The 17938-nt window shown below is 39.3% G+C and overlaps 1 protein-coding gene across 2 annotated transcripts in view; it reads right to left on the reverse strand.

The window, feature by feature from the left end:
- Nucleotides 1-10478: 10478 nt before the first annotated feature.
- Nucleotides 10479-17938, reverse strand: part of LOC149130592 (uncharacterized) — a 14993-nt gene continuing 7533 nt past the window's right edge. Inside the window, exons 4-6 of one of the 2 annotated variants that reach the window (XM_089343850.1) lie at nt 15416-15576; nt 13928-14088; nt 10479-11665 (exon numbers count right to left, since the gene is read on the reverse strand). In XM_089343850.1, coding sequence (XP_089199976.1) covers nt 11616-11665; nt 13928-14088; nt 15416-15576 — 372 coding nt within the window. In that variant the 3' untranslated portion in view covers nt 10479-11615. The remainder of the gene's footprint in view (nt 11666-13927; nt 14089-15415; nt 15577-17938) is intronic. The other variant, XM_089343849.1, reaches the window with a different exon arrangement.

Genomic DNA, 17938 nt, shown 5'->3' on the forward strand with positions numbered 1-17938 from the left:
TCCTGTTGTAAGGAATGCAAAGAAACCTTTTTCCGTGTTCCGATAAACAGTCACGTCTGTTTCTGCAACAAATTCTTCTCTTTCAGCCGAGAAGCTAGCAGTTCTAGTAACTCTTTTGCCAGTCCTCGATCTCTAACTAAATCATTAAGTTCCGCCTGGTTGAAGTTTTCACGTACTTTGGTTGATATTTCTACAAAGACTGTATCACTGTCAAGTTCATGGTTTACATCTACTTTACATATATCACTTTCATGTTGTAGTGAACGTAGATCCTTGAAAACGGGTACTGGTATTTCAATTGAGTGAAGCACTGCATGAATTGCTGAATCCAGATTTGGGTAACTTCTTTTTTTATCTCGCGTTCTCTTGCTATAACCAGAAGGCTTTGTGAGATAAAAGTAGCAATCGTTTACATGATTCTTTGGCTCCCGCTATACCATAGGAACGACAAATATTTGTTGTTTCCTTGTGCTCTTAGTCCATTGGCGTAGATTTTCGACACAGGGTTTACATACATTGTGCAGAACCTACTATTTACTCTGATCACCAACTTTAATCTTAACGTAAACCAAGTGGTATCTTTTCACAAAGTCACTACTGTTCGTTTTTTGACTTGGCACTTTAAATCACCCAGATATATAACAAAAGGAGTCAGGGTACTTCAAACATTTCCTTCACAATGACGCCATACTACTGAACCCCTGCGTTATTTTATGAAATAAATATGTAACGAGAGAAAAAGTAATAAAGAACATATATATCTATCTTTGGCTAAATATATATCTTAATTACATAGATGAAATAAATATTCAACAGAAATGTTTAACTATGATATCTTTTGTACATTTGTTGATAGTAAGACGAGATTAAAAACGCAGATCAAGGCGACCGAGCGTTCAAGCATAAGATTATTAGGAAACGCACTTCTACAGAGGTACAAATACCAGGCCGACAGAGCGTCACAACCTCACTCAGTGTACGCTAAGTTGACATTGGGACTCTTGCTGCTAACGTACCATACAAAAAAACACATCTAGAAATTTCTGAAAGATGGAGTTACGGGCGGCGGCCACTGTGGGCCAGTCCATGGAAAAAATCTCGATGTGATAGAAAAAAAAAAAGTATTGCTTTTCTAAAATTCAATGACCCCCAAATTACACCAAAAAAAGTCTCGAACATAGATCAGCAGAAAAACGTTGGAATTTGTTGGCTAGTGTAATTGTGTCTGAATGTAACGTAACATTAAGAATTAATATGCGAATAATCGTTTCAGATTTCTCAGCGCACAGTGCAAAGTAACGATTTTTTAAATCACGAATATGTTTGACTATGTCAATAATTTCGTCCTTAAATCTATAAATCCAGCTTTAGGTTAGTCAGAAATTATAGTCAAACACGCCAAGTATTTGAAAGACATATTGATGTGTTGTTACTTGTGTTATTACTCATGCTAAAGGTGTAATGTATAACAGTATATACCGACACATGCGCATGTGCACACATACATGCATACATATAATTACATACATACGCACTCGCATATCTATCTATCTATTTATCTATCTATCTACACACACACACACACACACACACACACACACACACACGAGGGGTGTTCATTAAAGATTACCCCTAATCCACTTCCCGAGGACTGGGATAAACGAAACTTGGCATAATTATTAGTCGTTCTCTACATAGCCACATCTTCATTAGCTTTATGCAGCTGTGAAGACCTCGTCTGTAGAAGTCGGTAGGTTGCATCTGGAACAAAGCCATTACCTCGGAAATAAGTTCATCGTCATCCCAAAAGTGCTTTCCCTTCAAAAAAGACTTCATGGTTGGAAGGAGGTGGAAGTCAGTGGGTGGCAGATCTGGAGAGTAAGGGGGAAGAGGAAGGATTTCATAACCGCAGGAGTGTATTTTCATCTGGGCAAAATGAGCATTGTAAACTGGGGCGTTGTCTTGGATGAGTCGGACTCTTTTGGTCATCATGGGAGCCCTCTCTGCTTTGATGGCGTCCCACAATTTCTGCGGCAGAGAAGCATAATATGCCTCGTTAATTGTGGTGCCCTTTGCCAGAAAATCCGTCACCACTACTCTACGCTGGTCCCAAAAGATTGTGAGCAACACCTTGCCTGCTGAGGGTTGGACACGAGCCTTCTTTGAAGGTGGTGAATTATCATGCTTCCATTGTTTCGACTGGACTTACTGCCGTTACTTTCTGAGTTCAAATTCCGCCGAGGTCAACTTTGCCTTTCATCCTTTCGGGGTCGATTAATTAAGTACCAGTTACGCACTGGGGTCGATGTAATCGACTTAATCCTTTTGTCTGTCCTTGTTTGTCCTCTCTATCTTTAGCCCCTTGTGGGCAATAAAGAAATAAGATAGGCCCAAACCCGTATATCTGAGGAATAAAGAGATGTGACCTTTGAGTAACTGTAGTGATTAGATTCGGATATTACAGGGAAAACAATCCAAAAATATAAATCTAAACAGTAAGAGTGAGATCTTTTGGTGATGCTTGCACATCGAGCCTCTCTTCCTATCTGGAGGAAAATATAGCGGAATAACCACACAACTTTAACAACCTACCCATGCTTATCCACCGTTGTCAGATACGTAAATTCATTCTATACACACACGCACAATCGTACATATCAGCCTCTACCCATAACAACCCACAAATAACACGCAACAATGATAACAGATTGACACATATACAAAGGATGCACACCAATTGCCCAGTGACATACACACACAGTTTACATTAAAAAAATCATAAGACAATGAGGAATTTTCACCTGAATACAACAGGAGTAATGTCTCTAGGAAAAATTCAGAACCTTTGAATCACGTGATTTCAAATTACCGTCACCATCTTATTTGGAACTAATGAGGGATCTATTTCAAAACGGGGGCACCAGTTTTCATTTATGTTTTATGTAGTGTTTTTGGTACTGAAAGACTTTCAAACTTCGTATACTTATCTATTTTGTGTTATAGAACAGAAAAAAAATTTTGTATTCGAATTTATTTCATGTAAAAAATTGTCTTATTTCGATAATTTCTACTAATCCCTGACGTCTATTCAGTTGAAAACAGTTAGCGCTGTAACGGTGTATATCGTATTAATCCCCTAACCCTAACCCTAACCCTAACCCTAAAACTAACCCTAACTCTAGAATCCGAACTCTAAAGTTGTTACACACATAGATACGCACAGCGTAATTTATTATATAAACAATATATGCGTATAAATTACGATTAAACCGGATGAAATATGTCACAGGGAATAACATTTTTGTGACCGGCCAGCAGTAACTCTATTCAGCTGAATAGACGTCAGTGATTGGTTGAAATTACAGAAATACGACAACTTTAACATGGAATAACTTGCGATGTACGTTTTTTTGCTAAGAAGACTAAGAGTAAAAGATGTTTTATATGACACATTCTACCAGTGTCCCAAGTGTTTCGTTAGTGTTTCGTTAAGAAAATACTGGTGCCCCCGTTTTGAAATAGATCCCTAATGAGAGAACAATAAGAATTGTAGGTCTCAAATAACTGTACACAAATATGGATTTCGAAGGTACTCCTAGCTGAGTCATATTCCACACACACACACACACACACACACATATATATATATATGTAATTATGATAATAATATTAGGGATAAAATCCAAATTTACAGATAAAAACTCAATTTAATTTAAATTATCGAAAATTAAGATTAAATTAAGTTTCACAGTATATAATATATAAATATATAATTTAGAGAAAAGAACCACAGTTTCTGAACTCATCCATGAAAATCCACTGTCACATATAGAAAAATTTAATAAGTAAATACACTAAAAGGAACTATAATAAAATACAAAGGAATAATTATTAAAAGAATAAAATACTATTTTATTATAATGTATTTACTTATTAAATTCCAAGGCTTGAACACCAATTTCGAGAAACTAGCTTCGAATCAATTTGTGGTCATCGAATATTCTTTCGATGATGAAGACTCATACTTTCTACCGTTCGCAACACTTCAGTGCATGTCTGTTGACCGTTTTCTGCAAAGAATTCATATTTGATGGCAAAGAATGCAAACTAGATCGAAAACATCTATATCATGTTTTGTTTTATTTTTGAGGCTGAAGACTTTTCATACACCCCCGTGTCTATCTATCACACCCCGTGTGATAGATAGATAGATAGATAGATAGATAGATAGATAGATAGATAGATAGATAGATAGATAGATTACCTTTCTTATAATAATGCAGCGATGATTCCCATGATACATGTAAAGACATGCAGTGTGAAACTGGTGAGAACTGTTCGTGTTATGCTTCGACGTCTGTAACTGTTTGCGTGTTTGGCGTCTAACTGTTTGTCGTGAAATGAAGAAAATTATCTATTAACACATCAACTATCAATGGTTGAAATTAAGTGTTTACCCATTCAGGACTATGTTCCTGTTACATCATCCACGGTGATTGATCTGAATGATTTTCTATAATGGAAGTCTTCGGTATAGAGACCCTAATTGTTCTGCTTCTATACCTCCACCAACAGAAACACCAATATCACATCACGCTATCACCAGGTGTTAAAACTACAACGTCACTATCGCAAACACCACAACTGCCTTACTGCTAACATCGGAGCGGCTTCAGGAACCACAAAGCCGTATTTTCTGACTCCACTGAGGGCCTTTATTCTTCATAGCAATCAAAGGAGACATATTGAAAAAGCTGGTTTATTTTCACTTCTGTGGAGAAATACAGTTATATTAGTAAACAATCTTGAACTGAGTTGATAGTACTGTGTTTTGGTTATTTATGCACAGTCTATATATTTTGATTATTTATGGACAAGCCTAAGTCTGTAAGTAATACTGATAAGAGAAAATAGGACAGAAAGCAGCGGCCGGTATTGGCATTTCTGAAGTGTTCAGACATCTGAAGACACAACTGTTGGTAATAGAGGGTAATACTGACAGTAGAAGACAGTAAGGGGAGCAGGGGAAAAGTGGTGACATTAATGAACCATCCTGACAGGAAGTCCTCACATAACCACCTAAAGTGTACGCTCTCCGTCCTACCTCGCTAAAAGTAAGTGTGTTTTCTATCACATTGTATTTTGTGTGTTCTGGTATGTGTTATCGTTAGTGTGTGTTACAGCTAAGATTAAAGTGTGTGTTTTCGTGTGTATGTGTGTGGGCTCGCATATGCGTGTGTGTGTTATGAAAAGAGCGGGAGTCTGTGGTGTTGTATAAACACCAGATCAACTCTGATGCAAAAGAGCCATGATTTAAAGCAGGGTCACCAAACTACGGTTCGTGGGCCTCATACGGCCCGCGAGGTCAGTTCATTCGGCCTGCCGCCGCTCTGTACCTTTTGTGTAAGTACCTGCATTTTCTTCTGGGATGGCATCAATGTTTGAAACAACTTATACTTGTGAACCAACATTTTCAAAGACGAAGTATGTGAAGCCAGGACATCAAACGAGGTTGACTGATGAACATTTGAAAGCAATTCTCTTGGTTGGATGCAGCAATTCCAAAGCAAATATTGATATCTTAAAAGCCAAACAATAGTTTCACAAATCTCGCTAACTTTTTTGCTGCTTAGTTTGTGAGATTCAGATGTGTGCGCACTGGTGTGATATAACTGTCTTTTGCTAACGTTGCCTTCTTTTATAACTTTTTGGTAAATAAATATGTTGGGTGTCTTTATTTTATTGCGTATTCACTGTTTTGTGTTGAACAAAATGTTTATGCGGCCCGCGCTTGTTATCCTCTCAGTTATCTGGCCCACCGTGAATAAAGTTTGGTGACTCCTGATTTAAAGAAATCCAAATGTGACCCTCCCATCTTTTGCTAAGACATAAGTATTTATGGCTTCATCATCCGTTTCTGTTACAAATGCTTAGCAAGAAGTCATCCTCAAACGATGAAACTTATGGCCAGAGATATTCCAGCTTCGATTATGCCGTATTTGTAACCACACACACACACACACACACACACGCACACGCAAACGCATACGCACACGCACACAAACACACACACACACACACACATATACATACACATACCAAAAGAGCGATCCTTACTTCGAGTTATAGGACTTTACTACGCCACGCTACCAATGACAGGTGACAACAGTTGAAATAAGGGTGACTGCGTGTGTGTGAAACCACAGAGCTGCAAAAGCCAATCATGCATTCTTTCAGTTGTTGCAACGATTAGCCACTCTCTTTCCCCCCTCTCTCTCTCTCTCTCTCTCTCTCTCTCTCTGTCAAGCACACATATATAATAGATAGATAGATAGATGCAAAGGGCTTCCACATACTTTCCGTCTCCTAAATTCCCTCTCAAGGCATTGGTTGGCCGGGGCAATAGTAGAAGACACTTGCCCAAGTAGCTGCTCAGTGGGACTGAACCGGGAGGACCGTGATTACCAAGCGAGCTTCTTAATCCTACAGTTATGCCTGTGCCTATATTCTGTGGTTTCTGTCATTAGTGACCACAAATGAAGGCCTTAGCTTTCCGCTAGAAAAGCGTCATCTGCGTCGAAATAGCTCTATGCGCAATTGCCAGTATCTGTCACAAAAGCCCCATTCGCGGGTTGTTCCTATGCTGTTTGAGTTTTTATGTAATTCCTCTCTGTTGTGTTGTCCGGTTTAATCCGGTTCGATTTAACCCAAGCCTGGGCAATGTGGTGTGAAGGACAGGTTGTTGCCAATGCAGTACGTCATTGATGGACCCAAAGAAACAGCAAAAAGTGCTACAATTTCCTGTCAGCGTCGTCGTAGGAGTGGCAAGAGTGAGGTTGTAGACAGCATTGAACTGCTTCAGGTTCTTTGATGCCCGATTCTCCCTCAATGTTTGCAGCCGAACACTTTCCCATGGTTTAGTATTATTGCAAGGTATCGGAGGTTTGGAATCAGAATTTTCTTTCTCCTAAATGGGTAGCCCCAACTACCAGCACCGCCGCCACCACCACCACCACCACAGCAACAACAACAACAACAACAACAACAACAACAACAATCACCACCAAGCTAATGAGCCCCATCTGATCAACTGAATTACTGACTTCTACTTTGTGTCAAAGTAGACCTGGGAACAACACTGCCTAAGATGTGATTCCATACTCTTCAAAACCCTGGAAAACCCCAACCAGGGCCTGAATACAAGTTAAAACCCTCCCTGGGACCGGCATCTTTACCAATAACCGTAACTTATTTAAAAGTTTTTATTCTAAATTACAATTTATTCTTTTTGCGTTTTCTCTTCTCAAAAGTCTTCCTCTCACACTCAAGCATTTTCCATCTTCTCATTGTGTCTCTCTCTTCTTTTTCAGGATTTCTCTCCTTTACTTTCTAACTCTTTTCTACTCTCTCTGCTTTTTCCTTCCTCGTTCTCGCCATATATATTAAAATTCATCTTGTCTCATTGCTGAAAATCCTCTTATCTCTCCCCACCGCATTCTCCCTCTCTTTCATGCCATTTCTTTCACCCTTCTTTCTCCCTCTAGCAATCGTAGAGCCAAGAATGTCTCAGTTTCATTTTACCCGTCTAGCTACAATGGAAGTGCTGCTGTTAACCCTTACAACAATTCTGGTTGTTACCTCAGATCAGGAACTTGAGGCCAACTACAAATCTTTGGGTCCTGGTTATACCTATGATTACCTTCAGGCATCTCCATCAGAATAATTCTTCTCAACACGAAGTCTACTCGACTGCACCGCGCTCCCTCTGAGAAGCCAATCGCAATTTTTCACTTACAACAAAGTCAGCCATGTTTGTAAGAATTACTCACCGAAAAATATAATGAAAGTCGTCAGCACGAATGACAAGAACGAGATTTCCTTCTATAGAAGTAAGTGAATTGTTTTTTGTTTTTTTTTGTCATTACTTTCCGCGTGACCAGTTGTACAGTGGGGTGGGGGGCAATGAAATCGACTTACACTTCTCCCCACGAAATTGCTTACCTTGTGCGAAAATTTGGAATCCATATTAATGTTGTTGCTGTTGATCTGTTTATTGTCTTTGCTGCTGCTAAAGAACCTCCATGTCTCTGTTTTCAGTGTCATTGAAATCTACCTGTCTTATTTCGCTATTTCCCGTCCGATAGATTCTGTATTTGATTTCTTCGATTTCTACTTGTGTTAACCAGCATTTTATTTTTATCTGTCTTTCTTGATCACTTAGTCTCTGTCGAATTACATAGAACGTTTCCTTTTCAAACCAAATTTCTCTCACTCTGGCCAATGTAGCTAAATCTGCTAGTTTCACTTCGGATATAACATTCCATCGTAATTCCATTCTGTCTTTCCTCCCCCCCCCCCCTTTCGTACCGTAGTGGCTACACGACGACCGGTCCTACTTTGCCAGGCGAGAGGTGTTCACTGTTATCAGTTCCAATGTCACTCACCTCGTTGTTCGCAACATTTGTATTTGATATTTTCGCTCTTAGTGAGGTTGCGGTGATAAGGTGATTCAACCACAGATATTTTTATTACGACACCAACCCCGGAGGGGTTGCCTGACACACCATGTATCAACCTGGTATTTCAGGGTCACCAGGTGTGCTTACAGGTACTACAACTTGGCCAAGGGTAACATAAATATAATTATCGTTTAGGCTAACCTCTTATTCCCATGTCGAGTCTCCACAAACGAGTACACTTTAACATCATACCCCCAACATTTCAGGCCTCTTGCCTTTAGCAGCAAGGATTGAGATTATTATTATTATCATTATTATTATTATTATTATTATTATTATTATTATTATATACGTCGAGGGTTCCAGTTGATCCGATCAACGGAACAGCCTTCTCGTGAAATTAACGTGCAAGTGGCTGAGCACTCCACAGACACGTGTACTCTTAACGTAGTTCTCGGGGAGATTCAGCGTGACACAGTGTGACAAGGCTGACCCTTTGAATTACAGGCACAACAGAAACAGGAAGTAAGAGTGAGAGAAAGTTGTGGTGAAAGAGTACAGCAGGGTTCGCCACCATCCCCTGGCGGAGCCTCATGGAGCTTTAGGTGTTTTCACTCAATAAACACTCACAACGCATGTATGTATGTATGTATGTATGTATGCATGCATGCATGCGTGTGTGTATGTATGTATGTATGTATGTATGTATGTATGTATGTAATGTGTGCATAGCTATCTTGTGGGGGTTGTCTTCCTACAGTTGGAAAATTAAACGTCGACACCTACTCTATAAGGCGTAATAACGTCTGGGAAACAGCCGTAATGATTATCTCCCTTACATCAACTTGCACAGTTGAATTACCTCCCCTGTTAGTATAACCTAACGTAATAGAAATCTTTGATCATTTCCCTTCGTATGAATTAAAACGAAATGTAATAAATTTTATTTCTTTTAAGTTTCCGCATTTACTTACCAGGTCGATTCTGTGACACATTTTCTTTTTGCACCAACGAACTGCTTTTGTTATAAATTATGCGTTTTCTTTTCTAAAATATTTTAACCATATACAGTAATCCCTTACCATATCGCGGTTCACCTATCGCGGTTCAACTATCGCGGTTCAACTATCGCGGTTCAACTATCGCGGTTCAACTGTCGCGGTTCAACTATCGCGGTTCAACTATCGCGGTTCAACTATCGCGGTTCAACTGTCGCGGTTCAACTATCGCGGTTCACCTATCGCGGTTCAACTATCGCGGTTCAACTGTCGCGGTTCAACTATCGCGGTTCACCTATCGTGCCTTATTATTTAAGCTTACGTCGAATCTTCCGTGGTGTTGTTTTGCATTTATAATAAAATAAATATATACAAATTATAAAAATAATTTTAAAAAATACACAGTAGAGTATTGTTTCTACGTCGCAGATTTTCACCTATCGCGAGTGAATTTTGGAACGTAACAACCGCGATAGCCGAGGAATTACTATCTATTAATTATACCTGTATTTATGGACCTTTTCATTTATTTGCGCCTATTTCTGCAGAAAGACTCTGAGAATGCGGGAAGTTTTACAAAAAAAACCTTTATACTTCAGCGCAAAGCCTCTCCTCAGAGTTACTGGGCGTTTCCCAGATTGCTCCCTTCTGAGAATGGGCCTCTGCTCCTGAAATATAAAGGTTTTTGAAAAACTTACCGTATTTTCAGACGATTTCCTATTTTCCACTTTCTTTCCCTTCTTATATATATATATACGAGGTGGTATCACACCCCACCCCCACCAACCAATGACCAGAAAGGACTACTACTCTATGACCGCCCCCAGCAACATAACCTGACCTCGCTGCAGACCCCGTAAGAAAGAGGCCATCTTTGAACTGCTGCTTCTCGACGTCACATCATTCCCTCTTGACGTCACATCTTCCCCTTCCGGTCCCTTCTTAACGTCACTGCCTCCCCCCTCGGGCACTCATTCTTCTTCCATACACCAACAAGGAAATAGAACAGAAAAGAAGGGTGTATATTAATATATTTTTTTTTTAATCACCAAAAGTTACAACGTGTCTCAAGAGAGGAATGTTTCGTGCATTGTCACTTATTACTTTACCAAACTGGTTTCAAATTGTGTGGGTGGGTGGGTGGGGATTTTTTCTTCGACATAGAGACCTACTGAAATAATTATAAGTATCACCAGATCTTTCTAGAAGAAATTAAAAAAAACACTTACATGGTCACGTGGATTATGAATATTAATTGTTCAAATTATTTGCCTGCTGAGCATTTCAATAATAAATACATAAATTAATAAAAATGAATTATGTAAAGAGTAGGTTAAAGAATAAATGAATATATAAACACAGACATGAGCAGAAGTACAACATACTCGGTGCCCCAGAATGAACTTTCTATTTCATTGAAACTGAACAAACTAAAACGAAAAGTTGACAAAGTTTTACGTTTATTAGTTAATTATGATACAAAAACAGATTTATAAATCATACGTTAAAAATTAATTGCAAATTTTCAACATGTGCTCCGTCTGTATCCTTGCAAATTTCAAATCTATCCTTAGCATTACGAACCACACTCTGAAGCATTTTAGGAATTATCTCCTGCACTGCTGACTGAATGCATTCTTTAACAATTCTTTAACCTTTGCTCCATCCTGGGAGTGGAGGTAGAGATGATGATTGCAGCGAAATTGAAAGAAAAGCTGTCGTTGACAGATAAGCGGGATCCAACAGAAATGAAAGTAAAATTATAAAAATACGTTATAAAAATTATATATTTAAAGACAAAATTAAAAATTTACACGTTTTTTTGACAGATATTAAACGAGATAAAAATAAATAAAAGTAAGTTTCTAAAAAGATATCCGAGTTAACTGAAATAGTCAATTCTGGGACATTCTGTATGTACGCACATACACATAGGAACACATATAATAAGATTACATACACATGCACATACACACACGTACAGACACAGATTCAGGCGTGGTTGTGTGGTTAAGAAGCCTGCTTTGCAATCATGTGTTTTGGAGTTCAATCCTACTGTACAGCACTTTGGACAAGTGTCTTCTACCTATAGTCCCGGTTTCTACTATACAGAAGCCGTGTGGTCACGTTGTGTAAAACAGATCTTTTGATTGGTTCGTTAAGGTTTTAGGCGGATGAAGATGGCCATGGAATCAGCTGTTTCCAAACCTGGAAAATAATAAAACTAACAATGCCAACAACAACAACATAAACAGCAGAATTAACAAGAAAACAATCAGTAATAACAAATGCATTTTTGGATTTAATTTCTATATTGAAGCACAACAATATTTCCCTACATTAAGGTAGCGAGCTGGCCGAACCGTTAGAACAAAGTCGACTTTGACTCTCATCCTTTCGGAATCAATAAAACAAGTACAGGGATCGAAGTAATCGACTTACTCACTCGCCCGAAATTTCTGGTCTTGTACTAAAATTTTAGATCAATATTTCCCTTCGTTATTGATGACATAATCAAATCTATTTGGGAAATAATTGATTCTTGGGATGTAAAGTTCTTCAGCTTTCGAACGAAAGGAACATTCGATATTGTGTGTGACCTCATCACAATTGACAAAATGTCTCCTCTCTAAACAACGTTGGAATGGTTTGAAAAGATGGTAGTCAGATGGAGCAAAACCAGGGGAATGAGGGGGATGAGACAAAACCACTATATTTTGTGCTGTAATATTTCCCTTTGTGTTAAGGCGACGAGCTGGCAGAATCGTTACCGCGGAAAATGCTTAGCGGCATTTCATAAATCTTTAGGTTCTGAGTCCGAATTCCGCCGAGGTCTACTTTGCCTTTCGTACTTTCGGGGTCGATAAAGTAAGTACAAGTTGAGTGCTGGGGACGATGTTATCAATTTACCCTTTCCCCCGAAATTACTGGCCTTGTGCCAAAATTTCCCTTCGTGATTTGAGCAATATGTGCTTTGCTCCAGTTCATTCAGTTGTAGAAATGAGTTGCAAGGTCATTGGTGCCGAGCTGTATCGGCCCCTTTGCCTTTCCTTTGAGTAACATCGGTGGCGTGGAGAGGGGAGACTGGCAGGCATGGGCGACTGCTGGTCAGCCGTAAACAACCTTGCAAGGACTTCTCTCGCAGAGGGGAACATCCTAGGTGCAATGCCGAGGCTATTCATGACCGAAGGGGTCGTCTTTTAATGCTACTCTAGATCCCAATTTACTGCTTTGCATGTGTGGACCCCCTCCTCATAAGGACCACAAGAGGTCGAATGGGATCCGGTTGATAAGCACCGGACTAAAATATACATGCCCCGGTGGCGCGTTGTGACTTGAGCAAGATACTTTATTTCAACTTGCTCTAGTCCACTCAGCTGGCTGAAATGAGTAGCCCCTTGTATTTCAAGGGGTCAGCCTTATCCAAATTCTCTATCTTGCTGAATTTCTCTCAGAACTACGTTAAGAGTACGGGTATCTGTGGAGTACTCAGCCAATTCACGTTTAATTTCTCGAGCAAGCTGTTCCGTTGATCGGATCAACTGTAACACTCGTCGTCGTAACTGACGGAGTATCATCAGACAGGATTACAAAAAAGAAACTTTAGACCTAAATTCACGTTAGTACGTGGTCGTAAAGTAAGAAACGTGCTTTCCGACCACATAGATCGGTGTTCAGTCCCACTGAATGGAACGTTGGGTGGGTGTCTTCTGCTATAGCCTCGGGCCGATAAACGCCTTATGTTAGGATTTAGTAGACAGAAGCAGAGAGAAGCTCGTTGTGTGTGTGTGTGTGTGTGTGTGTGTGTGTGTGTGTGTGTGTGTGTGTGTGTGTGTGTGTGTGTGTTTGTTTGTTTGTGCCTGCCCCCCCCCCTCCCCACACCGCTTGACAACCAGTGCTGGTGTGTTTGCTCCCATTAACTTAGTGATACCCCAGCATGGCCGCAGTCAAATGGCTGAAATAAATAAAAGATAAGAGATATCTACACTGACTTTCGATCAGACTCCTTCTCTGTTCATCTGTTGTCTTATTTATTATAAACGTTTTTCCTTTTCTCTTCCCATATACGCGTTGAAAATCTCCTGGCGTTGGGCAGAAGGAAAAATAGGAGGATCCCTTAATTATGATTGTATTCTCGACTCAGGTTTACACTGTTATTGCAGGGGTCCTGTAAAAGGATTCGGAAGTTTGAGCCTCCAACCAGACCTTTTGCGATACCCTTAAAGCCAAGAACTTTTCAGTACCCACTCGTGATAAATTCTCCAGACGTATGGATGTGTGATATTGTATCAAAGGATGATGCTCTTTATTAAGTACTGTGGGACCTATGCTTTACTGAGAAGGTATAATAACACCGAAATATGTCCTGAGTTGTTTCCCATGTTTGCCATGCGATCATAATTAGGCTTTTAGTACATACTGCGTTAACCCGACCTCGAGACAAGTTAAAACTTATGACTAAATACACACCGTTATTCCAAATGATTTTCGATTCTTCACCTGAGTAGACTATTGCAGGCAAATGAGGAAGCTTCTCCCATTGACATTGACTCATTTGAACAACAGCGAACCAACCAGCGTCTCGATGACAACCACCTTCGTTAGATGACACATAGAAACGACGTCCCGATCTGTAAAAGGGAGAAAAAGAAGAAGGTACTGTTGTAGCTTTCGGTTTGCTATTATTGTATTTATCAGGTGTTGGAATTTAAAAGTTTTCCTGGCAACAACGTAATTGCGAGGTTTCCAATTTCGAACCGACACTGCTCGATGGCACGTTGGATAAATACTATCTTCTACTTTACAGTAAACGAAATCTTTGTAAGTGAAAGTTTCGTAGAAGCCACCTGTGTGTAGGGCAATATTAAGAAGGAAGCTCCCTATACATATGTAGTAGATTTTATTTGTTAGCCAGTTTAGCACTTCAGCCTCACCCTTCGGTGGCGGGACTTAAATCGATACAAATCTGAAGCAAATATTTAGGACAGGTTTTTTGCCTCACAATAATTTATCCCTTCCTCTTACCCAGTCTTCGCAAAGGGCAAGAACAAAATCCAGTGTTTTGTCCTTACTCTTACAGCTAAGGAATATTTTAAATATGTTATTCCTAGTCGAGAATGATCAAATGGTCAAATGTATTCCAATCATTGCTGTCCCCTCTTTGGATTACATTTCCAAGCAATATTTAGTGCCTGTTCTTATTAGAGGATGAAGCTAGTATATAGACAAAGTTTCCTAACCGCTTTTATAATTCCAGATCCACAAAGGATTACCCCAAATATCCCTATGCACTAATCAGGTGTCTGTCAAATTAATCATCGTCGTTAACTCATTTCTTGTAATTACGGTACAGGTAAGCAGAAACAGAAGAGGAAAGAGAATCATACAAATTTTGTCATATATGTATGTTCATAAGTAAATGGATCTCGGTCTCTTTCGAAGATGATCCTGAATATTCATTTGTTTGATGAAGTGAAATTCCTGCTCAACGAATTAGTAGCGTGCAATTGAAACCACAAACTTATAATCACAAACTGGACGTCCTGACCACTAACCAAGTGCCTCCATTGTTAGACTCATGTATGTATACATTTATATGCATGCGGGTGCGCACGTGTGTGTGTGTGTGTGTGTGATTTTGTGTGTGTGTGTGTGTGCTTTGTTGTTGGTAGTTTATTCTCAAACGAAATTTGATGCATTCGATGACATACTATAATATAATGCAACGAAGTTAATACTCAGTCTTTGCATTTAATTTCGCGATTAAATTGGTAATATTTATTGCAATGATAGAAATATAGGGGAAATGTATATAATTGATTATATAGACACTGTACTTCATTGGTACTTTTTTTATAGTCACCAGTAGGATAGAAGAGAATGTTAATCACAAAAGGTTTTGAACACAGAATGTAATTACAAGCAACTAATAAATATAGAATGATAAAAATTACTTACCCCAATCCAATTGTGAAATAATTCACAGGGCTTTGAGGTAAGTCGGACCAAGGAGAACTTTTCAACTTTCCAAGAGAGAACCAGCTTTCAAGGGTTGTATTTCGTCCATCGAACACCATATTAACCACGGCTGTTTGGTTTTTATAAGCAACTAGTTTCACCTAAAAACAAAAAAAAGATTGTGGGTTACTATTGAGAGAGCAGTGCATGCAACCATGTATCCAGAGGTGAATTATTCCAACCCCAAAGAATTCCTCTCAACAAATGGTTATTATGATGGCCCCACCCACCATCACCACTTCTGCTCGTGATGAGAGACGTACATATCACCAGCGATTAAGGGATATGCTCAACTGGACAAGGTTAAACAAATGACAAGCAAATCTCTGGTATTGAGCTGAATATTTGCTGTAGACCATCTTTTATACCGGGAGAAAACATATACATGATAACACTTCCAATCAGTTAAGACCAAAAGTCATGAGACTCACTAGCTGGTATTACATCAGGGCATTGATACTGATTCAGGGAATCATTATTATTATTATTACTATCATCATCATCATCATCATCATCATCATCATCATCATCATCATCATCATCATCATCATCATATTTTTGGTTTTTGCTTTGTATTTGTACAAGTTGACTCCAAATCTCACTGAGAGATATGACTAGGGTGACACATCTTTGGTTTTGCACTGAGTATTATTCTAGAGAATGTCTGGCGAAACATAAGAAAACTAAAGTTTGCTTTAAAAATGTGAGGATAAGATGATAGTGTGACCTGAAGATGAGAGTAAAAGGTGTTTGCTATTAACGTAGATTTAAAAGTACTTTTGATAATGTTTACAGACTAAGATGTTTTGGGGATCTCATAGACAATATTTTTCGTAGGATAGGAGTAGTTCCCATGAGCACTATTTTTTGAATTTCTTCCACTTTTCGATTTCCCAGTATCTGAGATAGGGAACAACCAGTGCCTTTTGCTATCATTCCTAGGGCACCTATGACAGGAGGTATTCTTCTAGTCTTGAGGTTCCACATTTTGCCAATTTTATTTCAAGATCTTTGTATTTTCTCAGATTTTACTAGGTCTTGACAGATACGTTATGTCCACTGGCACAGTAATATCAATGAGGAGGTATGATTTCTGGCGAAATCCTTCAATATAATGTCTGGCATATTTGCATCTATCTTTCTGTAAATTCGAACACTAAAGTTGCAAAGAAGGGAGACATGATCGTTTTCAAGCAGTGGAGATTGTTTCTATTCCCACCAGTTTTTATCATGGAGTAGGCCTAGGTCTTTGCGTATTATCCTATGAATATATGGTGCCGCTCTATTATGCCTTTTGAGATACTCTACAACCGCAAGAAATCTATACATAGAGACAATATGATCAAAAGTTTCTGCTTGTTGATTTGTTGTTGTTGACACTCCGTCACTTACGACGTCGAGGGTTCCAGTTGATCCGATCAACGGAACAGCCTGCTCGTGTAATTAACGTGCAAGTGGCTTAGCATTCCACAGACACGTGTACCCTTAACGTAGTTCTCGGGGATATTCAGCGTGACACAGTGTGACAAGGCTGACCCTTTGAATTACAGGCACAACAGAAACAGGAAGTAAGAGTGAGAGAAAGTTGTGGTGGAAGAGTACAGCAAAGTTCGCCATCATCCCCTGCCGGAGCCACGTGGAGCTTTAGGTGTTTTCGCTCAATAAACACTTACAACGCCCAGTCTGGGAATCGAAACCGCGATCCTTTGACCGCGAGTCCGCTGCTCTAACCACTGGGCCATTGCGCCTCCACGCTTGTTGATTACATAAACGACATATCATGCAACTGCGGTTCTTTGAGATGTTGGCGTGGTAGCTTCTTGTAGGTTGGCATTGATCCTGACCTGGAATGATAAACCTTTCTGCTCCCGATTCTAAGCCAGGAGACACTGGCCATTGATAGGTGAGGATTTTGTCAACGTCGACATTATTAGTTCTCGTTGGATCTTAGCCATTGGTGAGGTTCCTTTTGCCATTTATATGTGAGAATATCTAAGGCAGCAGTTTTGGCAAGGATTTACGTGCGGATAGGCTTTTCTTTGTTTCCAGTACATCGAATTCTGGGACTTGTATGTGGAATTCACTTAAATATGTCCTTGACGGTTTTATTACTTGGTATGCGGTCTTCTTGCTTTTGTGCTTTAAGACTAGTTTTAACGTCCAGTCATAAGAATTCTCCTGTTTTTCTTCTTCGTCTTAGTAATATCATTATCATTATCATTGTTGTTGTTATTGTTATTGTTATTGTGTTATCAGTATGTCTGTATCTTAGCCAAATTTCATCTATACCGATATAAAAGACATCAGTGACTGATGAGTGTTTGGTGCCGTGAGTAGCTGGATGACTGGGGGGAAATTAGGCATTAGTGGCAGAAGAAGTATTAGTCCTGAATTGACATCGTTATATCATAGTTAACGTGATTATAGTTTAAGAACGGAATAATAAACCTGCAGTCTTCGTTC

Source organism: Octopus bimaculoides, chromosome 28, assembly GCF_046866305.1.
Source record: "Octopus bimaculoides isolate indiv1 chromosome 28, ASM4686630v1, whole genome shotgun sequence".
Lineage (NCBI taxonomy): Eukaryota > Metazoa > Mollusca > Cephalopoda > Octopoda > Octopodidae > Octopus > Octopus bimaculoides.